The sequence below is a fragment of the Polyodon spathula genome, chromosome 7, assembly GCF_017654505.1.
Source record: "Polyodon spathula isolate WHYD16114869_AA chromosome 7, ASM1765450v1, whole genome shotgun sequence".
Classification (NCBI taxonomy): Eukaryota; Metazoa; Chordata; class Actinopteri; order Acipenseriformes; family Polyodontidae; genus Polyodon; species Polyodon spathula.
The window spans coordinates 33859519-33885620 of NC_054540.1; the positions used below are offsets into that span (position 1 = coordinate 33859519).

Genomic DNA, 26102 nt, shown 5'->3' on the forward strand with positions numbered 1-26102 from the left:
TGCTGTGTGTATGAAGTGGATACAATGTGTTGTGTTGTGTGTGTATGAAGTGGATACAATGTGTTGTGCTGTGTGTATATGAAGTGGATACAATGTGTTGTGTTGTGTGTATATGAAGTGGATACAATGTGTTGTGCTGTGTGTATATGAAGTGGATACAATGTGTTGTGTTGTGTGTATATGAAGTGGATACAATGTGTTGTGCTGTGTGTATATGAAGTGGATACAATGTGTTGTGCTGTGTGTATATGAAGTGGATACAATGTGTTGTGCTGTGTGTATATGAAGTGGATACAATGTGTTGTGCTGTGTGTATATGAAGTGGATACAATGTGTTGTGTTGTGTGTATATGAAGTGGATACAACGTGTTATGTTGTGTGTATATGAAGTGGATACAATGTGTTGTGCTGTGTGTATATGAAGTGGATACAATGTGTTGTGTTGTGTGTATATGAAGTGGATACAATGTGTTGTGCTGTGTGTATATGAAGTGGATACAATGTGTTGTGCTGTGTGTATATGAAGTGGATACAATGTGTTGTGTTGTGCTGTGTGTATGAAGTGGATACAATGTGTTGTGTTGTGTGTATATGAAGTGGATACAATGTGTTGTGCTGTGTGTTGTGCTGTGTGTATATGAAGTGGATACAATGTGTTGTGCTGTGTGTATATGAAGTGGATACAATGTGTTGTGTTGTGCTGTGTGTATGAAGTGGATACAATGTGTTGTGCTGTGTGTATATGAAGTGGATACAATGTGTTGTGCTGTGTGTATATGAAGTGGATACAATGTGTTGTGTTGTGTGTATATGAAGTGGATACAATGTGTTGTGCTGTGTGTATATGAAGTGGATACAATGTGTTGTGCTGTGTGTATATGAAGTGGATACAATGTGTTGTGTTGAAGTGATACTGTGTGTATATGAAGTGGATACAATGTGTTGTGCTGTGTGTATATGAAGTGGATACAATGTGTTGTGTTGTGTGTATATGAAGTGGATACAATGTGTTGTGCTGTGCTGTGTGTATGAAGTGGATACAATGTGTTGTGTTATGCTGTGTGTATATGAAGTGGATACAATGTGTTATGTTGTGTGTATATGAAATGGATACAATGCGTTGTGCTGTGTGTATATGAAGTGGATACAATATGTTTTGCTGTGTGTATATGAAGTGGATACAATGCCTTGTGTTGTGCTGTGTGTATATGAATGAGTGTGGAAGGGTTGACGAAAGACCAGGAAGCGAATGAAACACACAGTGAATATGGGGTGAAAACAAACAGACAGACTTCAAAACACACAAAACAAATTGCACAAGGGCCAAACCAAATAAACACAGAACACAAAAGAACAAGTATAGACCTGTAGCAATTGTTTGCCTGATAATTTAGACGCGTGTCTTTTCGCCTCCTGACACTCCAACCTGCACTGACAAACAGTAGGTATTTTATATCTTAAGCTGAGTGGTGTACTAGGTATCGATTAATCCTATCGACAAGGGCTAGCCAGCTATTCTCGCTGAACAAATGTCACCAATATAAAAACAGTGCTATTTTTACCTGTTATATCGCCACCCTGCTTTTTTGTTTTTATGGAATTGTTGCTTGGATGATTTGACACTAAATGAGTGTTTATGTTTTTAAGTATAAGCTGTTTCTCAGAAGTGACCATGTATGTTTCATACAGATGGGAAAGGATGATAAAAATGTCACTAGTAGATCTACTGTTGTGTTAAGAACTAGTAATGTTTTATTAAAATAGCCTGGAGATACTATAATTGTATAACTTAAAAAATAATAATAAAGTTTGAATGTATTTCAAACATATAAGGTTGTGTATGTGTGTGATTTTTTTATTTATTTTAATTTTGTTGTTGTTGACCGTCACTATAATGCCACCCTTGCTTATTGCTCATTTTTGCCCATGGCCCTTACCTGGCGGTATAAAGAGGGTTGACTGTACTTTAACTGTTAAAGTGGTTATAGTTAAGAAAATAACTATTGTACATAAATCTGCACTATTATGCACTTCCATTCGTTATGTAGGTCTCAAATGTGCAGTTTTGAAAGAAACGCATGCTACAGTGGATATGTATTGTCATTTTAAAGCATGATGTCTGGTTGGTTACCGTGTCGTAAGCTATTTCTAAACGAATAACAAAAGTAGGTCCCTACTTCAGGATTATCAAGTCATCAAAATGGGGTTAGCTGTAAATTTGTAAATTTGTTTAATGGTACTTTTAAAGATGGTACTGTGGTCACGTTTATCATCTGAGAAGAATTTATTGTATTTTACATTTTTTATTTGATTATAAAACGGGCAATATAAATCGAATAACTGTTGAGGCAATTCAATAGGTCAATGTCATTGAACTAGAGCTTTACAAAGCTGCATCATTTATAAAGTACAGTAAGCTGCTGTCCTTAGAGAGTACTAAGCCAGTGACAATCAAGTATTCAGTAGTCTCAATAAATGTGGCTTTCAATAAATGTGATTTGATAAGACAAATTGCCCCCTGAATAGTATATGAATAGTAGTTATAAAAGCAAATCTTTATATATTTTTTTCGTAGTGTAGAAATTAACACCAGTTAAGCCCCGTTAATGTGGATTTAATTACCTGTATTCATTCCATGTTCCATTGTAACAAATGATGTTGCTAATATGTATAAGGCACTCATTTGTGCATGAATTAACACTTCTCTCAATCCCTTAAATTAACTCTTACTCTTTAACACATAGTACATATGAAATCGTGAAATGTCCATTGATTTGAATGTAATGCATTTGCTATATAATTTAAATGCATTCCAGTAATTAGTCCTACAATACTTGAAACATTGTCTCCCTTAGGCTCAATCACTGGTTGGACTGTCTGTTTTGGCACAGGAATCCACAGCTACTGTAGGTGCCAGTACTCCTGTACTGGGCTGGCTTTGCTGTGCCAGGTTATTTTTATTTATTTATTTATTTATTTATTTATTTAAAAGCACGCTACTGCCCTCTGCTGTTGAAATAAACACACCACAAACAAATGCAGCAAGAGCTTCAGTACAATACATCTGAACTATGAAAATGTATTTGATAGCTAAAATGCATTTTGACCCCGTTTTGTATAAAGCAAAAAGATTATTCACATGTAAAGTTAATGTAAAGTATGTGTTTCACAGTCAAAGAAAGTGGATCCAATTTCCAGGAGGCAAATGTGACCGTGGAAGCAGTATTCAGGCCCTGGATTCTTTTTTGCTGAAACTCCTCCGGTTTCTTTGAAGAAACGTCACTGAAACATCAAGGTCAAGTCGGCTCTGATTGGTTGAAAACACCACTTCCAATAAATGTGTTCAACTTGGATATGATTTCTCTGACTGTGGTAAAAAGTTTGTAAGGATACATTGGCAGGAAGTCAAGCAGACGTGTTGTAGCAGCACGCATGGAGATTTATCAAATTAGTTTTAACTTTTTGTAAAAAGAGTACTTAACCCCACCGTAGAATCCCCCTGGATTGCATCATCAGGTTATTTTTAGTGATAATCGTGGGATAACCACAAATACAGTAAATGGTCGATACATTCTAGGGTTATCCCACAGTGCAACCGTGGTTTGTTAAAATTATTTTTAAAAAAAAGAAAAAAAAACAAGGGACATCTTTAAATTGTAGGAGACATGAAACATGCAATGTGTGTGTTGTCTGAGTGTGTTTAGTTCTATTAAATAAATCCTTCATTTCTTGTTAATAAGAGACCATGTCACACTTTCACAGGCAACTCCATTTATTTAGAACCACGATGCAAAATTGCACAAAAGGATTTTTTTCCTTCCTTCATTTTATGGTCAATTGTATATCATGCCTCTTCAGCACTTTACATTCAGTGACAAGATATTCACAGAACTGGAACATTGAAAACATCAGTATATTATTCATCAACAACGGCTTTTAATGCAGATTTGTGAGTGGCAGGCTGTCACTAACAGTTTGCAGTTTGTATCAGTTCAGAAATGGTGGTTACTTAAATTGGAATGACAAGGCTTTTGTGGACCAGCTAGGCTATCTAACTTTAAACTTTGGCAGCATAGGACTTCTTTCTTCAAAAAGCTATAAACATGAAAACATGTAGGATATACTGACACAGCCAATAAATAAATGGCACTGCAAAAAGGATAAGATGGAGTAAACATTTGCTTTGGAAGTGATTTCATCGAGTATACTGGCAGATCTTGTCTGTTGTCACATTCTTGTTTTATTTCATGTACTGAATCCTGTGAAGCAACTTAGCTAATTTTAAGGTCTTTTTTTTTTCTTTGTTTTTGCATCTATTTTTCAGTCCCTCTTTAAACAACTTCAGTGTGTTTGTTTGGCATTATGAAAGGGGATACATTTTAAAAGATGACAGTGCTGAAGATCCAAGGAACATGGAAGAATTTAGAATGGGCCAACAGACAAGGTCATTCCTGCAGAGGTAGCTCCATTAATGGTGAACCTCCACAGGAAACATTGCACAAGAGAGGCCTGCTGGCTATGACATCTAAATAAAACACAACAATTTTCACTTCACATAAAGAACAGTGCATCTGTACAATGCTGAAAGAATATATTTGAAGAACAGCAAAGTTCAAATACTGTCAAGTCAGTAATTCACTCGATCATAAAATCTGAATAAACTGCAAAACTGTCTTTTATTATTATTATTATTATTATTATTATTATTATTATAGTAGTATTATAATAGTATTATAACTAGTAATTTAACAGACTCTATTATCCAAAGCGACTTACAAAGACTAGGTTGTGAACTATGCTTCAACAACTGCTGCTGGAGAGTCACTTACAAAAGGACCTTTTACATCTCATTCGAAGGACGGAGCACAAGGAAGTTAAGTGACTTGCTCAGGGTCACACACAGTGAGTCAGTGGAGGAGCAGGGATTTAAACAGTGAAAATATTATTCCTGGACCCCATCCTTAGAAGTCCAGTGTGCCAGACACAATGTAAAGCAGGGATACACAGATTGAAGCAAGGCTGAACTAAGACAAAGGCTTGCTTCCCAGGTCTGCACTGCTCACTGCCACATCAAGTGGAATTTAGGATGTAGTGCATCTTACTCTCCACCAGGGGATACCTCCTACCAGACCAAAACTGGTGCCGGGATACAGAGAATGAAAAGCGGTTCAATGAAAGTTTGTGACCTTTTCCATGGCTTCAATGATGATGACCTCAGAAAAACAATAGCTTCACAATAGCCAGAAGACCTGGCCAGGGGTGCTTTGACAGTGTGAAAATGCAAACAAAGAGATCCAAAACATCCATGCTAAATTTGGCTTCGGGGGGCAAAGTACTGTAATTTAGTATGCTGATTTCATATAGATGCAGATTGTTATTGTACAAGCAGCTGTGGTCAGTTGTGAAGTTGTTAAGACGACAATAAGGCCCTTTAGTGTAGAAAGGAGCAAGAACCAAGGCTTTAAAACAAGTTTCTTACCTGTTATTAGCATCAGCAACATCATCACTAGTCCTCTTACCACTGTGCTGAATTGGGCTGATATTACAAACTTCCTGTGCTAAATGTCAGTTGGCCACAGGAAGTAATAAGACACCAGGAAGAGCAGTTTCAAGTACACAGTGTTAACAAAGCAGTCAACACTCACATATCTGACCCTATAAAAATTTGACTTCAGTGATGGTTAAACACAAGTGACTCATATCTGATTATTTCATTATTTCAGATTTTGTTGGTACAGCAGTAGTATTTTAATTCAGAATGACATGATAATGAAAATATCACTTGCAAATCTAAAGAGACGACACATTAACTGTAATGCAGTACATACTTTTAAATCCGGTACATACTGTAGCGGTATGTAAAATTTCCCATTAACGACCAAACAACAATGAAATCTAAATGTTACCCATGCACGGAACTGCGTAAAACGTAAAAGGCAATGCAATTTAGCAAAACCAAAAGATAAAAACAAAGTAAATAAAACAAAAACAACAATGATTAACTGTTATATTATCCTAGCTTGTCTCGTTCGCTTTGTTTTGGCTGCATTTTTTTCAGGTGAAACTGGAGGAAGAACTGTGTAACTGCACAATAACTGACAGACTGAGTTTGCATTAGAGAGAATAAAATAAAAAAAATGTGGGCTGTGATGGATGTTCAGATAAACTGTAACACTGAAGAGATGGGCTTTGTATCAGAAAACTGGGAGCGTTTAATACAAAGGTGGTAAAAACGACTGAAGTGTATCTGGGTAACAGATATCTGAGTGCTGACTGTAAAACCTTCCTAATGTTTCTGCCATCACTTAATTTACACATTTGCTTTTTTAAAAGACGCACACATAATGGTAAATGTGTATTTCATTTTTAATGTTTTATTTATTTATTTTAAATAATGAACAAAATGCATTGATTGCTCCAAGTAGACATCATCTTCATAGCTTTGTTAAAAAAAAAAAAAAAAAAAAAAACCCTTTAAAAAATCAAATACACATTTACCAAAATCTTTTACACAGGAAACTGACCTAAGAAGCGATGGTAATGCATTAGGTAAGATTTAAGGGAGTCATTTAGTTTATACCTTAAGCTTCCTAAAGATACATAGTGACTATAGCCAATTAAATTAATTGATACATAAAAAATATATACTAAAAAAAAACACCAATTATGGAACACATTGATCTTCCTCACTAAATGATCATCTGGACCTTTGCACAAAATAGGACTGTATAAAGGATGGAGTGTTTTGTTTGGTAGATTATTTGAAGCCCATTTTGGTTAATTACATTACAAGTTTGCAGTTCTTGATTCCTTTTGGTTCAAAGCAAAGTTTCATGAAACATTTTTTAACGTGTTGGACAAAAACAGGCCTTTAAAACCTGATTCTGTGAACAGGGCTCGTCGTTGCTGGTGCTAAAAAAGGTGTTTGGAATGGATTTCAAAGCCTTGTTCTGCACTCTTTAACACACTGACATTTCATCACCGCTTCTTGGTGCCGCTGCCTCCGTTGGAGATCCGGTTGACGTTTTTGCTCATATGAGGGAAGTGCACGGTGGGAGTCCGGGATGTGGGCCCGTACAGTCCTAAGTTCCTGGCCGCAGCCGACTTCCTGGGCGGCTTGACGCTGGGGAAAGGGCAGAAGGGCTGGGTCTTGAGGATGCTGGAGCCCCCGCTCTCAGAGCCAGAGGAGTCAGACGCTTTCCTTTGGCACCGGGGCAGCTCCGGATCAGGAGGCTCTGGATCAGTGGCGGTAGAGCTGAGCTCCAGAGCTTCCAGCTGGTGCTGAACCTCTGTGATGCTGGCGTCCCGGTAAGCTGGCACCGGGGACTGACCGTCAGCTTTCTCAACTGGCCTCTCCTTCTCCTCCTCCTCCTCCTCATCATCATCTTGCTGCTGCTCCAGGTGCTCCTCCTCCTCTATAACCCCAGCCAGTTCTTTTTCGTCCCCCCACTTCTCAGAGCCCCCTTTTGTTAAATCCCCTCCCGGTTTGGGGCTGTGCTCCCCTGGCTCCTCGATCAGTCCGATGGTGTCCCCGTAGCTCAGCTGGCCCCGGGCTCTGGCCAGGTTTTTGCGATGGACTCGGACGTGCGTGCGCCAGGGGGAATTAAGCTTGGTCTTCATGTCTTCATGGGGCAGAGGAGCCAGTTTGGCTCCAGGGATGTGCACAATGTTGTTCAGAGAGCCCCTCTGGGTCTGCTTCAGCTTTTTGCCCAGGAGGAGGTGGTTCATGGCCGGGGAATGATGGATCTGAGATGGCAGGAGGCTGGTGGCGGGTCCCTGGTCTGTGAAACCCAGAAAGAAAATAAATCAATCACTTAAATGGCCCCACATAAGGACAAAATCCACCACCACTGCTACCACCAGGAGATCTTCCACCAAGTTCATGAACTGTTTCTGAAGTACAAGAATATAGAATAGGGTTTGGGAATAAGACTCCCAGTGCGAACAGGCTTGATGTGATTCCAGGTTTTATTCAGACCTGCATGGTGTAATTAATATTTCACCAGAACCTGGAATGGTTGTTCAACGGGAATTATATTTCCAACCATGAAAGGATCAAAATCTTAACAGCTTCTACAAGTGAACCGTTAAATATGTTTTTAAAAAGGACAATAAACAAGAATTCCTGGTTTTGGCCCATAGTTGATGGTATAAAGTTTAAATACTGATGTCAACTGAAGGACCATAGAATTTTCTGAATTCTGTAATTGAGTCATGGGTGCTCAGTCACTGATGACTCAACTGCAAATAGCAGCTCCAATGACACGATTTGATGTAATGCAAAAGGCACATTGATTCTGAAAATCAAAGGTAAAATCCTCAATAACCAAACAAACAGAAGAATTGCAGAGGGAGGAGGGGGAGATCAATTCAAATCTTTTGGAAAATGTGGGGAACACTGTTACTATTCTGGGTGCACCCATTGAGGTCAAAACAATAAGCTAAAACCAAGCTTCATGGTTATATCCAAATGTATAGTCTTTAAGTTAGTAAAACTTTAAGTTCGCCAGTCTTGGCACACGAGACTGTCCTTGTACATTTCTTTCGCTGTCATCGTGATCTTTAACCACCGTCATATGATTCTGACTCCCAGATCCCAATATGAAAAGGTTGAACACTAACTTTCCGTGCCATTCCAGGACTGGCTCCTGGGATCAATCACAATCCCAGGGTTAGGCTCCTCCTCTGTACCTGATTGGGGGGAAAAAAACCCACAAAAAAGTGAAGCCAATGGGCACATGCATAAAACAAGACATGTTAGGAATGTTAACAGGCCATTTGTCCCATAGAGGATCTCCCGTAACTAGCAGATCATCATCAGTCCTGGAAATCAGAAGAGCTCTGTTAGACAGGGGTATGCTTGTATTGCGGAACCTCAATCTTTGATTACTTTACCTAAAATAACATTGTGTAGTCCATGATTAGTGCTAATGTAGCTTTGGAAAACCAGCCACTTATATTAGGTGAAATATAATTTTTAAAATTGCTTATGATTACATAATTACATACATTAACACAGTTATTGTCCCGATCATATCTTGGAAGAACATCTGTTGAATAATAATACAAAAGTACACTGTAGCTAGAATTCAATTAAAATACTTCTTTTGAAGTGTTAAATCCTTCTTTAAAAATATATAAATATACATAACAATAACAACAACTCAGAACATTTACTACAATGAATAATACCATAAATACCTTTTAAAACAATATAATCTGAAGGGGAAAAAATCAAAGTGTTTCTCTGTTAAATATTCATGTAAAATTAAGGCTTTTTTTGGGATGTACACAAAAGGTTTAAAAAAGTATTGAACAAAGTAGCTGTGAGGAAAGAAAAGTAAACACAGTGCAGTCTTTACTTTTCTTTCTAAGGACTTTTGTCTAAAACACCCTGAAATAAAAAAATATATATATCATTTAAACCTTTTGTGTACACCTCCCCCCTGATAACTGCAGTGTATATAAATGTACAATATACAGCAATGTGTTTAGCTCTTGTGTTCTACCCTACACTTACCTGCTTTGATATAGATGAGGTTAGCCTGCTGCTGCTGCCTTCGTTTGATCCGGGAGTACTGTCTCTTGAGAGCGCTGATGTCTGTGGTCATCCTCTCCATCATCATGCTGTTGAAGCTGGCTTGGTATTCACTGCGGCTCGAATCAATGGCTCCAGGGCTCAGCTCTGCAATGTTACTGAAGCGCAGGCTCTGTACCTCCTTGTGATCTGGAGACCAGAGAGCGAGGGAGAATAGGAAGGCGCCGGATCAAGCCACATGGAATGACATGGATTAGCAAGCAACCATACAAACGTCCAAAGCGTGTCTGAGCCATGAACTCCGAAGACAAATGGAAGATTTTCATTGGAGCCAGAAGTTCCAGTTGCCCTGGCAGTTGTTTCTGTTCCAGGGCCTAACACAGACCTGCTCTGAGCAGCGTTACCATGTTGCTTCATCCACAGTGAGCAAGTCTCTGGGTTCGATTACCCAGGCATTGCGCAGGGTCTCAGTCATGGTTAACACATCAGCCTCTTCCATAATAAAATAATACTAATCAAACCGGTTCATCCCTTAAGACTCTACCCTCCGCTGCTGCCTTTGTGTTAAGCTCCTTTAAAAGCCCTTGTCCTTCGCTCTGCTGAGGGGCTCTTGGTTGCTGGGGTTGCCAAGGCAGACTGTGCACGTCAGAGTCACTGTGGCTCAACAAAGCAAGGCTATCAATCAACAAGGTGCATTCTCTGTTAAAACGAATGATCATGTTCGAGCAACTCCTATGCACTTGCAAATGTTCTGTTTAGCTTATGTTATCATTTCAGTATGTTGCACAACATGCATCATCAGACAGGGTCTGCAAGCAGCAGAACGCTTTGTGTGTTTCAGAGCTGTGCCACTGCATTTCCTATTCTGTCAAGGAAACTTGTCTGAATTAGCCTAACGGCAATGAGATGATCTGACCATAGTTCTTCGTTTAAAAAAAATGTGTATATGCAGTATATGTTTTTGTAAACCAAAAAACAGGGATACAGTGGAGGGGCAAATGCAGGTACAGTAGTGTTCAAAAGTTTGGAAACATCAAATGATTTACAGCAAGAACGGGGTGGGGATTGTATTGACCATTTTTCTCACTTAGACCCTTTACTTACTAAATAATTGTCTTAAATATACATATATTAATGAGCCAGACATCTCACAAGTAGAATGGTACCCTGAAATGTTCTTTTTCTAGAAAAGCAGTAAAACTGTGAATGGCAAGTTTGTTTCCAGATAACTTCACTCAGACTACTTGCTCACTAAATATCTTGGTATCCCAGAATAGAAAACCATCTCTTTAAAAATATGCTTGAGATTTTAATGAGCAGTTCCTCATATAAGAGTTGTTGTACCCCAAATATGATTCGCTTACTACCAATGCAGAATGACTGGGTACGACATTTTCCATTTTCTCCTCAAAAATAGGATTCTGGTTAAGGACTGCCAAGGACAGCACTTGTCCTTGGTAGGCACCACTAAGAAAAACATTTTCTGAATAAAATAGAGAACAAATGCTCCACCCAGTCATTTCAGAATTGTTGGTAACAGAATCATATTTAGGTTACCGCTGAATTTGTGAGACGGATTGCTCATTAAAATCAACAGCATATTGAGCATGTAGTCTTTATCTGGTAACAAACTCCCCCTCCCCAGTTGTGCTGGTTTCCTAGAGAAAAGAAGAACATTTCAGGGGACCGTTCTACTAGATTTCTGGTTCATTAAAATATTCTGCATATTTTTTAAAAGAGGAGACTATTATCTATTCAGAGATGCCTGTGTATTTAAATGAGTAATACAACCCCCCACCCCTTGCTGTAAATCATTTGTACACTGCTGTACACACTATAGTCTAACAGAAAGCACTTTGCCATAACGTTGTAACGTGCTGAGGATATTCTTCAGCACGGTTATTGAGGTGTACACAGCGTTTCTCCATCTTTCCAACTGTACTTCACACTTTCATTTTTACAACTATCCAGCTGTTGTTTTTGAGTTGTTTTTTTTTTTCTTCAAATCACAGTACACACTAAATGTATGCAATAAACATGATGTCCAAAATATCTGACCTGCTGTTTGGACAGTAACTTACTAGGTAATAATCCTGGAAAAATAGTTCTAAGTCAATATCATTTAAAGTCATGTGGCATTATCACTGAACCTGCCAGGAATGGCTCTCTAAAGCATAGTAGCTGAAGTGGGCCAGTACTATAGAAACTTCCAATGTACAGCTATGGACAAAGGGTTTGCATCACCTCAAATTTAAGGATTGAGACATCATTAGCAAAAAAAATATTATTTTTTACAGCAAGACTAGGGTGGGGATGTAAAGTACCAGATGTAAAGCTATATGAAGATAATTTATATTTTTTATTTAACATCATGTAATCAAAAAACTACAAAATGATATTGCAAAAGTCCACCAGAAGACAAAATAGTAGTACATGATTTCATGTTAGAGTTCGAAATGTCACATTTTTTAATTTGTAATGTTTTTGTTAAGCATATGGAAAAGCAGAGCAGTGTGTAATTCAATATGTTAACATAACATTATTCAGTATTTTGCATCCAACTATATGAAGCAAAATGTATTAATTCTATAGGGTGATGCAAAAGTTTTGGCCACAGCTGTACAATGATTTAAAAACAATAAACAAAGTAAAATAAACTGTAATGTTTTACAAAGACAGCATTTTCCTTTCCTATAATCCAGAAAGTGGCACAAAACACTGGTGCAGCAGCATGCTCTCATAATGTTTTTAGCACATGGTATTTTTAGCAGTTTTAGCATTTCAGAATCAAAATTATAAAATGGCAGGAATAGAGGGAGTAATCTCATTGGCTAAAGTGTTCCAACCTGTGCAGATGTGTCACCATTGCAGCATGGCTTAGAACTTTCAGAACCACTCTGCCAGATTGGGTTGCCATTCTAGAAGTGCAAAAACACACTCCAGGGTGTTCAAATACAGCCCAATATCTGCAAGCCTGGGCTGTGTCACACCCCTAGGTTTGCCAATATTGGACCATATTTGAACTCCCTGTTGTGTGGTATTGCTTTCTTGTCTGTGACATGGCTAGTGGCTCCGTGGTTAACCCCTAATAATCAGGTAAGTACAATCCTTGAGCAATCAGTTTGCCACAGTGCATAACAACTGCCTTGCTTTATCTTTCCACTCTCACTACCATAATCCCAGTGCTTTGCCGTCGGAAAGCAACAGGTTACAACCATTTACTGTATGTATATATTTCTCTTATAGCCACTAGATGGCGCCACCTTGCTATTTCTAAAGTAGACCTTCAGCACACATACCTGTCAGATGCTTATGGTATCTCTGCAGCTCCGGGGCCAGCAAGCCACTGAAGGGCCCAAGACAACCCACTGCGTTGACCAACGAATCCTCGTCATCGATATCAATCTCCTCATCACTGTCTCGGCTCTTACCCAGCTTTCTGCAAGAACAGCAGCACAGCATCAGCCATGCGCTTTGGTCTACAGAGAGGGTGGCGACCCTCAAAAAAGTGTCCCAGAAGCATAGTACAGTTTAATACAGCACAGTGAAAGCATGGTAAAGCATAAAAATGTGGTAAAGCATATATATAAAAAAAAAATACAAAACAAGAACCCCCTTTTTAACAGGTAGAATTGGAATCGGTGAGAGGGCTTTCATTAAATAGCTTATTTTTTTAAAAGAGAGAGTGCATGATTATTTATATGGATGATGTATTAAAATAGTGCCCTAGTGCAAGAGAAGTACAGGTTGATGGGCAAATCCATTCTAAACATTCAGGGATGAAATAAGACTCTTATTGTATAGCAGTTTCACCCATTCCAGGTTTTAATACGTGCTTGATTAGCCTCAGTGTACAGGTAGCAAGCTCATAGCCTCTTATTTTGGATGCGACACAATACCAGGAAATATCCCTTAAAACTTTTCCATGTCCTCATCCATTCGTCTTGTATCGGATCAATTTTCCAATTCAACTCAGAACTGTCACCAAATCCACTGCAGTAAACTGCTTGCTTTTCTACCTGAAAGTCATCATATTGTGGAACTGAACATCGTTTAATTGACTGACAGGTGACATGGTAAGTTGGCAGTGACAGTTCAAATTCATATTTAGTTTGATTAGACATTTTTAAGTGGTATAAACTGATTAAGTGATTATTCAAACAGCTCTCTACAGGTGAGAGTCATTGGTGTTGATCGGGCTAATTTACCATTCAGAGTGAAACAAGTGAAGAACCAGCTGATTGGGTTTGTGTAGATCGCTGTTCTGTGCAGAATCTAAGATAAGCAGCGATCGTCACAAATCCAAGCAGCTGTTTCTTCACTCGTTTCACTCTGAATGGTGAATCAGCCCAATCAGCACCAGTGTTCTCACCTGACTGTCAGCACCTGATTTCTGTGGCAAGTTCAATCTGAAATATTAAATAATCCATTCGTGTAACACTAATAAAGTGGTAAATCATTACATAATTTGAATAACTGAAGTTTCTCATCAGTCTGTTTTCAAGGCAGGTAACTGTGTGTAGGTGTGGGACTCCGGTCTGCAGTCCCTTGTGCAGGAAGACTCACCCAGGGGCTGGGAAGGGGGTGATGTTGTATGTGTACTTCTCTCGCAGCTCAGCCAGGTGAGGGAATGGGAACACAGCCATGGAGTACACCATCTGAAAGGGGAAACTATTAGAGACGTTGACAAAGCACACATCCTTATACAAGGCAATCAAGGTATTTGTCCCGTTTTCCCATGCGTTTCCCATGGTCACATTTGCTATAGTTTACACTGTGCTGTGCCTTTACTATGGGAAACTCTGAGTGCTGATTTTGATGTTTAATAAAGTATTAGTATTAAACTGACTAATTGTTGTATTGAGCAACTCACTCTGGGTTCATCCACAGCACTGAGCCGGTAACAAATCCTACTTTAAAACAATTCAACAAGTTGCGTAAAAAAAGGTTATTTTAAAGTTATTGCTTTGAAAAAAACGTGGGAGGGGTGGTGAGCAGGAAATAGTGCCATGCCAACAATGGGAGTAGAGAGACTCTGAGTAAAATGCAACACTACCTTATTTATGAGTACTTTCAATAAATATTGTACATATTTTAACGCTAGCTTATGGGGTATGCCTTAACTACAACCTTACATTTTAACTAAAGTTACTTTGAATTACTGTACAAAAACTTGGTCTTACAATAAAAACAAAAACAATAATTATTTTTATTTGCTTTAATTGAAAACCCAGACTTATTGGTCGCGTGTTTCTGGCAATTCCCAGGCAGACTTCAAGCTGTCCCGTCATTTCTCTAGCTACCACACGCAGTATATTCACAACTGACCATTGAGACGTTGGGAAACGCTGAAGTACAAGAAGCTTGATAATGTGCAAACTCAATCTTGCTCTGCATATTCGTTACACATTAAATTTAGTTATCAGAAGTAATTCCTATTTTTCCAATGTGTAAAACACCCAGTACACAGCACTGGAGCACTGACTGTAATACTGTAGTACTTTACCTGCCTTGAATGGGAAGAGGGATAATTCCTGTACATTTTAGTTTGAAAGAACATTTGACGCAGCTTATTTGGAGCGCTGCCAGGCAGGATCTTGTTTAAAATGCATGAATTACACACTTGTGTCTCCTTCGGTAGACCGTAATTCAGTTGTTACATCACAGAACTAAACAAACAGTCACTTGATTATGACTTCTGACCTCTCGAATTTCTGCAATTACTCCACGGCTTCTTTGAACAAGTACTCAGCGTATCAACAGTTTTTGGTCGTCACTCATTTCAGTTTGCAGCAACCAATCAGCAAAAGTTCAAATTACAACGTTTCATATCTGAGGCTGTAGGGTCGACTCATTGCTGACTGATTTCTCGGCCTGCTAAGTTGCTGCTGAGTTTTATGTTTGATTAGGTATTTTTGTACTGCTTATTTATTGAGTTTGATGTTGTTTGCAGTGGTGCTGTGAGCCTTTTGTCAGGTCATCATTGGAAATAAGAATTTGTTCTAAATTCACACATCTGGATAAATAAAGGTTTTGATTGAATGATTGACCCTTGGTGTGACAATGTCTATTCTTCCCTATGGGCTTCAGTATTCAATCCAATCAGCTTTGATGATTCTGTTGTTATTACTTGGGGTGTAGGGAAGTATTACTCCAATGGCCTAGCTGCAATCACATCATGTGACCTAAAATACAGGAAATAATCAGGTACCAGGAAGCAGGGGCTTCAATTTCCTTAATTTAGAATTCTGGAAAAATCAGCAAATCCCAGATAAAAATTAAAAAAAAAAAAAAAAAAACACAAGTGAAGAACAAAAGTCTGCATACTGCCAGTGATAATGTTCCTGAAGCCCAAGAGATAATCTTTGGTGAGAGCTTCTTTTAAACTCACTAACCTTTCCATGCATTACAGAGGTTTCCTGTTCTAGATAAGTCGATGGTAAATGTGATACTGAATGGTCTGTTTACAGTGGCAGTCTGGTACCAGGTTAATGTGTGAAGACTGTCAGGCAAATTGATTAATTTCAGAGCTGTTGTGAGTATAAAAGGGAAATAAGCAGGAGAGACGCTCCAACGCAAACAATAAGATGTGAAAAAACAAAGCGCGTCTGTCCAGGGAAAGCTCTCCGCAGGTCATTAGGGGAGGGAAAGCTTCCCTGGATATACATTGTGCTTAAAAAACACTCAGCCTGCTGTTTGCGATTTTAAATCTAAATGTCAGTACCGGATACATGCATCTATGAAAGCGCTCCAAACTCTTTGCAATACAGCAACTCTACTTACTAATAAAAGGAATTGTAGCTAATGTGGCAAATAGAGGGTTGTAAATCAAGAACACTTGAAACAGGTGGGGTATTTCTAGTGTTGCTGTCTGTAAAAGGATAAAAATTAATTTGCCACAGTTGTAAGAAACGGTATAATACATAAACGAATGTAGTCATTTTTGTTTGCATTAAAAAGGGCTAAAAATAATGTTTGTACCAAGTGTATGGGAGAAAAGACTACATCTCCCACAAGAAAGGAGAAGCAAGGTTATCTTCTATCTACAGTTACTTTGGCAAGTAGAAATGGTATGGTTTGTGAAAGTAAATACGCTGACGGACATTAAAGAAAGCTTAATGCATATGGGAATGCGTTGTGTGGAAATAACAAACCCAAAGATAATGTGCAGTGACACGAATGTGCAAATATCTGACAAGTGGATGTACAAAGGTTTATTACTGATAAAGGCAAATCTACTGTATGGACAAGTAACAGTGACGCATGCTGATTACTCTGTGTAGACGGAAAACTGCACGAGTGTGATATACCAGTCACACAGATAATAAATGCACGGTTTCGGATGTGATTTAACAACTGGTTGTTGTCAAAGAGAAATGCTGTCAACAACAATTAAAAATAAAACCTGAGATTTAAGAGAACAGTGTTTGTAGCCTGAAAAGGAAAACTAACAAAGTCAAAAGAAACACGCAGACAGTGGTTTAATAGCGTGTTTTATTGTGAACTGTTTGTTGAGGCAAAACTGCTAAGCACATCTTTCTGAAACCAGCGATTCAACAGGGCTGGATGTTTAAAATCCCAGCTGAGGAACTGCAACCTGAAAAAGAAAAAAAACGGTGGATTACAAATACTTTAAGGGGGCAGGCTGCTTAATTGCAGGTACGAGGACAAGTACCCACCTGACCTTTTCCTGCTGACCAAAAGGGGACAGCACTGGGACATCAGCTTGTGCATGCATCATTGCCCACGGAGGGGCGCCACCGCACTCAAGCTGCATTCCCCAGCTCTCTGCCAGGGGAGCCTACTTACCTGTCACACGAGCACCCTCTGTTGGGGGGGAATTCAAAGGAACCTGAAAAAGGAAGAAAGCAAGTTAACCTTAAGCCAGTCTAGAAACACTGAACTAAAACAAAAATAATATAATAATAATAATTTACTTACCTGTGTGGTGATCCACAGGTCTAGCTTCCAGTGGCAAGTCTGGGAAGTACAATCTCAGCTACACACTTGGGTTAATATTTGATGAACTTTTAGTTTAATTGATTACCGAGACTGCAAGCCGGAAAGCCCAACGTTAGGGACCGGCCGTAGTATTTTGGTTTACTCTTGATTTGCTGCTTAATAAATATTCTCTTGCAACGTCTGTGGTCCAGCCTTCTCTGTCCTCACACTATACTTCTTTCAGCCAGCCTACACTCAGTGAATACCTACCTTTCAAACTAACAAAATAGTACCATAACATTTCTCTGCCATGCACATGTATTGTATTTGTCTGAAATGTGCAGTTTTGAAAGAAACGCATGTTATAGCGAACACGTATTTTAATTTTAAAACATAGGTCATATTTTATAAAGAGTTTACTCCAGTCTTTAATGAACTCCTTTTTTGAGAAAAGAAAACACATCTATTGACAACAAAACTAGTATCAAACATGCAAATCATGCAATTAAAGGTCTCTTCAGCACTCTCCGCTTGCAAGTTTCTCAGTTTCGTACATCACTGTTGAATTTTCATTGATCAAAAAATAGGAGTTAACTAAAAACTGGAGTGAAGGCTTTGAAAATAGGGCCTAACAACTGGACCTACACTAGGTTAAAGAAAACTGCTTTTTGACTGTCTTGTACATCTGGGGTAATTTCACCTGGACAGTGTGATTCTACCCACCCCTTCACTGGCTTCAGCCAGTAACATGCTTTTACCTAGAAGACACAAATGGAATCCAGTTAAAAGAGTAGCGTCAGTTTGGGCTACGATCATGGTTTTAGTTAAGTGCATGGATGTAGACTAGTATGAAAAGAAAGATGGCTTTGTTACTAAAAAACAAGGGGGTACAAATATTCAGAAAGGGAAACCAATATTCTGAGGGGACATATATTGTCTTACACCGGCTGCATTATGAACAGGAGTGTTTCTGTCAAGTAGAAGGGCAGACTGCCCTCTGCAGACAGGGGCTTACACAGACCCAGTCACTGAATCTGTTACAACCCTTTAGTGCTGAAAGATTTAATGAAGCCCCGAAACCCAGTAGCCACGCTGTTTAGCTGCAATATGCAAAGAGAGGCATTATTGGCACCGCAACACAGTGCTCTGACTGGCCTGGGATCAAGCAGCAATTGTAGGATAAGCAGAAGAAAAAAAAAAATAATAAGCTATAAAATTTCCCAGAGCTCAGATTCACTAAAGCACAATGACAACGCAGAAACCAAAGCTGACAGGAATACATGGAGAGGAGTCCACTGGGAAACCTTTAGAAGGAAACGGTTTCAAAATCTTGCTTACCGCTTTTCGTGCTTGGCTTGTACTCTATACTTTGATTTGGAATATGCAGATATTTGAATGACAAATTAAAAGACAATCCAGGGTAAATCCAAGGGTACAGCTTAATCAAACCAAGTGATTAAACAATAGTATGTGTCCTTTTTAAGAAAAACTTTGGTATAATATTATTAACAACAACAACTGTGTTAGGAGTTGGTTGCAATCTAATTCTGTAAATTGAAATCATCTAGCTATAAAATCAGCTTCAGTAAAAAAATACATTACTCGTGTGATAATAGATTACATTTTTTTTTCACTATTTCTTTTTTCCTTGCTTTAAAAGTTCAGCCTGCAGGTTTTAATAAAGCAGTGCTTCTCGGTTCTCAGAGAGGGTCATCTTCCAGCTGGAACAGCAGCACAAGCTTTACTGATATCTGAAATTCCTGCCTCAGCAAGGAAAGGGGGGGGGGGGGGGGGGGGGGGGGGGGGGCACATTCCCACAGCAACATGACTGCCCTCGAAATGTGCAGATTAGGGGACCCTACAAAACGGGTTGTTCTGTTGTTTCTACAAGCTAGCTTTCATCTTAGTTGTTCTAATTTTACAATTAAAACCACATGGCAAGTAAATGAGTGTTTAACAGCAGTGACTGGTTGAATGGACCCTAGCAGGATGTGCATCTGTTAAAGCCTCCATCGCTTTTTTTTAAATCTACAAGCTTACCCTTATAAAATTTTACCACAGTATTTTTGCAGTTTTCCCCCATGCTTTTCCCTGGTTATACTCTGCATTTAGCATTGTTTACCCTGGTTTGCCAAGTTTATTAATGTGCTTTGCCATACCTTGCAAATACCAATGTAAATTTTTTTTACAATGCTTTACCATGCTTTCACTGTGCTTTATTACACTTTGCTACTTTGCTGTGCTTTTACTATGGTAAACTTTTATAAAGATGATTTCCATTACATGAGAGTATATATTAAAACTTCATTCCGATTTGAACTCGGCTCTCACCAAGATAAGCACCAACTAAGACGTAGCTTTGCAGTAAACTAATGTGATCCATCTGCATCTCCAAACATTTGCATTACTTTCCATCTGTTGATGTAGATATTCTTCTGCCTGATGCTGATTGTTGAAGTGTAATGCTGGCTCCAGGGATCAGCTTATTTTGCCTCCCCAGCACATCAGCACACACATCGGCTGCGATGCTGGCTCCGGGGATGAACCATAGTGAGGTCTCCCCAGCGTGTCAGCATGACAACTATCTGGATTGAGCCAAGTAGGGTACATCTCTGGGGTCTTCAAGTGGGCATCTTCTGTCCTCTGTGTTTTGTCTACTAGCCTACAAGAGGGCTCAACAGTGATTCTGGTGTTCCAGCATCACCTCCCTCCGTCCCCCACTCAGCTCAGCCCAGCTTACTTACCCGTACATCAGCGTTGCTTTCTTTCTATTGTGCTTGAGATTCCCATCCAGAATCTTTCGGTCTTAACCACAGCCAGTTGCTGCTCCTTTCTGCTGCTTCAGATAAGTTTGTCACTGTGCGACGCAACTCTTGGCCACTGAACCAGACATCTGAGAAACCGGGTTGTAGAGTGTGCCACAAATCCGACAACCCACCTCCACTGGGTAAACTCGGACTCTCCATCCTCGCTGTTCCGCTTCAGCAGCTAGTTGAGCATACCAAAGTTCCTTCCTCTCATATGCCTCTTCCACAGCATCCTCCCATGGCACTTAACTCTACCAGATGAACAAGACGTGCTGATCCAGACCATAAGACAATGTCTGGTCGAAGGATAGTGGTGGCAATCTCAGGTGGAAAAATAAGCCATTGACCAACATCTGCCAGCATCTTCCAGTTGTCCTGGGCGAGGCTTGGTTTTAACACCTTTTCTTGGTGGTTGCTCTCCCGCATGGAGGAATATTGTCTTGTGTGTAATGCTTTGAATGAACTGGTGGCAACTTATTGGTCAGGTTACGCTTGTCTTCCAATGTTAAGGCCAAACATCGCAGCACCTGGACATGGCGCCAAGTAAACCGTCCTTGGCCAAGACCCACCTTACATCCTGTCAAAATGTGCCTTAATGTTGCAGGTGATGAACACAAAGGACATGAGGGATCCTCACCTACCAAGATGTTTAGGTTCTGTGGTGATAGGAGAACATCATATGTTGATCTGATGAGGAAACTGATCCTGCTCTGTTCCACTGTCCATAGGTCTTGCCAGCCGATCTTGCACTGTTCCACACTCCGTTGAGCTGGGGTTGTCTTGTGCCATGTAGGAGGAGCTGAACTGAGACCAAGACCTCCTCTTCCATGCTGAACTTGCCCCATAATATCTCCGATTCGATGGGCAGCCTTAGCATCTTCCACAGCTTTCTTTGCCGCCCATTTTCTTACAGTTTTCAACACAGGTGCTGCCTCCCTTACACATTTGTCACGTGAATCTACTAATGTCATTTCCAGTCAGACTTTGAAAAACAAACCATGGTAAACTAACAATCTGCTTAACCATTTACCATACCTCTCTGTGGTTTATCATGCTTTCAATGTGCTTTACTACACCTTGCTATGCTTTTACTATGGTAAACTTTTATAAGCGGTTGGATGTCCTTAAACTTAAAAGCAGTACTTTTGCGGTGGAATGGATAGGGCAAAGTAGAGACCAGGCTGGATGGATGTAACTGTCTGTAGCCTGGAGAGCTTAAACAGGGCCAGAGGTGATTTGAGCAATTGACAGAGCCTACTGTTAAAATATTGCCATTACAAGTACTTAGTAGTAACAAAATATCCCAGTAAAACTTAACTAATATAAAACATAAATTATCCTTTATAACAGATAATAGGAATCTTGTATTTTAATGCTCTGCTAGGAAGCAGAGATGTTAAAATCCAGAGTTCCAGAAAAAGAAGCGACTGGTAGTTTTCAAAAGATGAACTGTGTGAAAAAAGTCTTTCCTGTTCCATGACTTGAATGACAAAAGTGTTCTGTAGTGATACATATTTTAGGATGCAATGCCTACGAGTAAGAAAGTTACTAGTTATTTTTCACACCCAAACGGCGAAACACCAAAAAACTAGCACTCTTAACAACAACAGTGTCACAATCACCCGCCGTTGGTATGGTAACAGACCTGAATATTATATTAACAATAAGACAAGAAACCCCCCCCCCGATCTACAAGCAGATGAGAACTTGAAGCATATACTGTATGGAAGTTGCTGTAAATCAAGGGTAGTATATTAGGGCCCGTATTCATAAACTTACCGACTCCTTTATCGTGGCAGTAACAGTGTTCAACATGACAATATTTCATCGGGTGATGCATAAACGCCATTTACCGTCACACGTGGAATAACGTGCCCTTAGAGACCAATTTTCTCATTAGCATATTATTTGTCTGATTCATAAATCTGTATTGTGCCAAACGGGATTGTTATTGAAGTTTATTTTTAGTTACTAAATACAATTGCAAGAAATATGTAGCGTTTTCTAATCCAATTTCGCTATGAAACCGAATAGTATTGTGTGACAGGCAGGATTTTTCAAAGGCATCAGCTAAATAAATTATTATTAATAATAATAATAATAATAATAATAATAATAATAATAATAATAATAATAAGCTTCAAGAGAGTAATGATATGCAACTGAATTGAAGAATACTAATTTATTTATGAAAAGCTTCATAAATAAAAAGACAATAAATGAAATAGAAAGGATAATCTCTGAAAGACAACATTTAAAACTATTGCTGATTATATATGGATGGTTACTGCATTCTTCCACAGTTCAGCTACTAGAATGCAGACTTTGCTTACATGCCAGTTTGTTTATAGCTTCCAAAGTAATTTTTTTTTTAGTGGGGTGGTCCCAAACTTTTGCACACTACTTCCTGATCTTGCCTTGCTGTGAGCAGTGCTGAAATAAAGCTCCTTCTTTGCACTAATGGAGTACTTTGTCACGACACTACAAGCAGACCACTACTAGTCTAGCATATGCTTAAACCATGCAAAAATGTGCCAGAATGCACAAATTTGTACCCAGTGGGAGGGAGGCCACCCCCCTCCCAATGCGCCTCGATGACATTGGTGCCCCTAATACCTTGTAAGTGTCACATGCTTCAAAACACATTGAAAACCCTGAACCTATAGTACCACTATCATGTGACTTGTTACACTCACACATCACAGTTCCCCAACAGCCTGACACTGATCTGCCGTCTGTACTTTCTTGTGAACTGCAAAGGAAATCTGTACTAACATTAGAGGATTCTCAACCAAAAGTAAAATATCATGAGGGGTGACAACACATTACATCTCTGATGGTTACAGTTCTTTTTTCAAGAAGGCATGTGCACATAAGCTATATAAAAAAAATATTTATTTATTTATTAATCAATCAAAACTCGTATACTGCACCTACCCTAACCTCTCACTTGTGTATAGTACCTGTGTGTGCAATTATTATTATTTTTAAAACACTAATATTTTAGACAACTGGCGACGGTGTATGCCATTGGCGTCTTAAATAAGGGACACACCTCATTTGTTTATCTCTGACAATTGGTTAGAAAATCCCTCGGTAACAATCCGTGATGGTAAATCACATCTAAACCCATTACTGGCCAGTAAAATAACCAGGTGCCTTTTTTATTCACAAACTAATGTCTGGATAATGGTAAAAAATAAAGTAACGGGAGCTTTCAATTAGAATGAAGAACCGCTTCACTGACCTGCAGGAGATCACTGGAGTCGATAAGATTATGTTCCAGCATGTCTTGGGTCAGACACCCCATCATACTGTAGAACTCATCCGCACTCTGGCAATTCTCTATCCGTCTGGAAAAGAAATGAATGGAAAACTTCCATGAGACAGAAATGAACTGACACATCACACACAGGTGCTGGGATGAAAAGGTACGAAAGAAAACACATTTTGGAGCTGGGACCCTTTGACAAGCTCAAACAGGTATCTACAGCCAATGGTATATTATTAAGGATCAAGTGAGAGGATCATAGAATATGCTGCATTCTGCAAGTGAGTGACCTTCATCATTAATATGACCTGAGGATGAAATGGTAAAAGGAATATATATATATATATATATATATATATATATATATATATATATATATATATATATATATAGATAGATAGATAGATAGATAGATAGATAGATAGATAGATAGATAGATAGATAGATAGATAGATAGATAGATAGATATTTTGATCCGTGTTTATTAAAAACAAGAAATGCATATTGCAGGGGGAGTTTACTGGTCTAGGAGGTGCAGTGAGTGTTTTTTAAATTGCCAAGGTCAGTAAATTAAACAGAATATTAATTACTAAACACACAACTGGAATTATTAAACAAGTTATCCATAAGTTTCTTTATATTGTTTTTGTGGAATAAATTACTGTGCTGTCAACTTGCTGAGCACACTGCTAGTTTTGTACAAATTTGCAAAACAGGGACGATTTAAGAACTTCACTGCTTCTGACTGGGACAGAAAAAGACGGCTGTGAACTGGGCAATCACAGTTTTCCTGTGACGTCTGGTAATTCGACACATGACCACCTCTCAAAAAAAAAAAACAGCATGCACTGGGCTGCTCACAGACCCTGATTAGGACTAATCTTGGACAACAGTATCTTATTGTACTTTGGGTAAGGTAGTCCAAGATTGGGTTCTGCTCTATTAAATGATAAATGGTGCGCTAGTAAGGGACGTGCCTCAATTGGATAAACTGCCTCTTCTCATTCTCAGTATTTTTTTCATCTGGGGTTTATGACTGCAGCCAAATATGAATGCAAACTTCAGAGAGCTCTGTGGTGTGAAAATTCAGCCACAGGAACCAAGGTCACACTGCCGCGTTAAACAGGAAAAGGAAATGAGAAACATACTTTTCAACATCCAGGCCACATAAGTGCGATATGGAAACAAAAAAAAAAAACAGAAAAGAGCTCTAGGCCCAGCTCTGGTGTCCAGACAATAAGTAATGCTGCAGTCAGTAATGCTGTTTGGAAAGATACTCAGCAAGGCCTGTCAATGGATCAATTGGATTCGAACAGGCAATCTCCAATATCCAGGAGCACTTTGCCCCCCTACTCACAGACAAAAAGTGTTCACGAGTTACTTCATGCGAAGAAGAAGAAGACAAAAGTAAGAAAGTGAAGGACAGCCAACAGAAATCAGGGGTATAAAACTAGCCTAAGCACTGCCAGGTTACAGAGCATACATAAGTTGCAGTCTGCTAAAGCAAAATCAATTTGTTTTTTAGTTGAGCTGGTCTCTACAAAACCATACGGTTATACCAAAATATAGTTTCATAAAACAAACAGACAAGGCAGCTAGGGGTGCAATGATTCGGTGCATATCAATGAATTATGATACTTTAACATAATACATCGCACCTTAATAGAGGTCTGAATCAACGGCATCATCACACAAGACCAAATGTACAACACAGCTCACTGTAGTTCAACAAGTGGTTCTTGAGTGAAGAATACGTGTGTTAGTTGGTATAAATACATACCTTCCCTTTCTTTTAAAACCACCATTAAATGGCCATTTGATTTTATTATGCAGCATACAAGTAGCCCATCAGGACAATCACAGGTATCGTGATACATATCACATCGCGACCTGCATATCATGATACGCATCATATTATGACGTTAGTGTACTGTTATACCTCTACTAGCAGGTGCAAAGTTGAACATATTTGTGAATCTTGTAATAGAACTAAATGAGTGGAGATCTGAAACCCACAGCTGGGTGCAGTGCTGGTGCTAACCCTGAACAAATACAAGAACTGAAATCACAAGGAGAAATACAATAAGATGGAGAAGAAATACACTTGTCAGTGGACTTACTCTCCCAGCTTTGCCCAGATGGCCAGGGCGACCCTCAGCAGCACCTCCGACCCTTCGAAGAACACAGAGTCCCAGATTTGCAGCACGGTGTGGTTTGGGAGACAGGTGGCAAACATGGTGAGGAACCACTGCATGGTGAAGACATTGGTGAGGGGCGGCTCATAGCTACCTGGAGAGGGAGAGGAGAGAGAGGAGAGTGAGCAGCCAGGAGGGGAGAGGGGAGAGAGCAAAGATGGAGAAGGGAGAGGAAAGGGGTGAGGAGGGAGAGAGAGAGGAGAGAGAGAGAGAGAGAGAGAGAGAGAGAGAGAGAGAGAGAGTAAATGAGACAGGGGAGATAACGCAAGACAATTTACAAAATGACAGGAAGCTATTCACCTCATTTAGCATCAACATGCCTCAGTAACCCATTCCATAAAATGAACCGG

General features: G+C 39.3%; 1 protein-coding gene across 5 annotated transcripts in view; it reads right to left on the reverse strand.

Moving 5' to 3' along the window:
* Positions 1 to 6020: 6020 nt before the first annotated feature.
* LOC121318561 (TBC1 domain family member 30-like) overlaps positions 6021 to 26102 on the reverse strand; it is a 45037-nt gene continuing 24955 nt past the window's right edge. For 3 of the 5 annotated variants that reach the window (XM_041255358.1, XM_041255360.1, XM_041255362.1), the window contains 7 exons: positions 25678 to 25846; positions 23534 to 23639; positions 14105 to 14196; positions 12838 to 12977; positions 9521 to 9727; positions 8623 to 8691; positions 6021 to 7781 (listed from right to left, as the gene is read on the reverse strand). In XM_041255358.1, coding sequence (XP_041111292.1) covers positions 6979 to 7781; positions 8623 to 8691; positions 9521 to 9727; positions 12838 to 12977; positions 14105 to 14196; positions 23534 to 23639; positions 25678 to 25846 — 1586 coding nt within the window. In that variant the 3' untranslated portion in view covers positions 6021 to 6978. The remainder of the gene's footprint in view (positions 7782 to 8622; positions 8692 to 9520; positions 9728 to 12837; positions 12978 to 14104; positions 14197 to 23533; positions 23640 to 25677; positions 25847 to 26102) is intronic. The other 2 variants (XM_041255359.1, XM_041255361.1) reach the window with 1 other exon arrangement.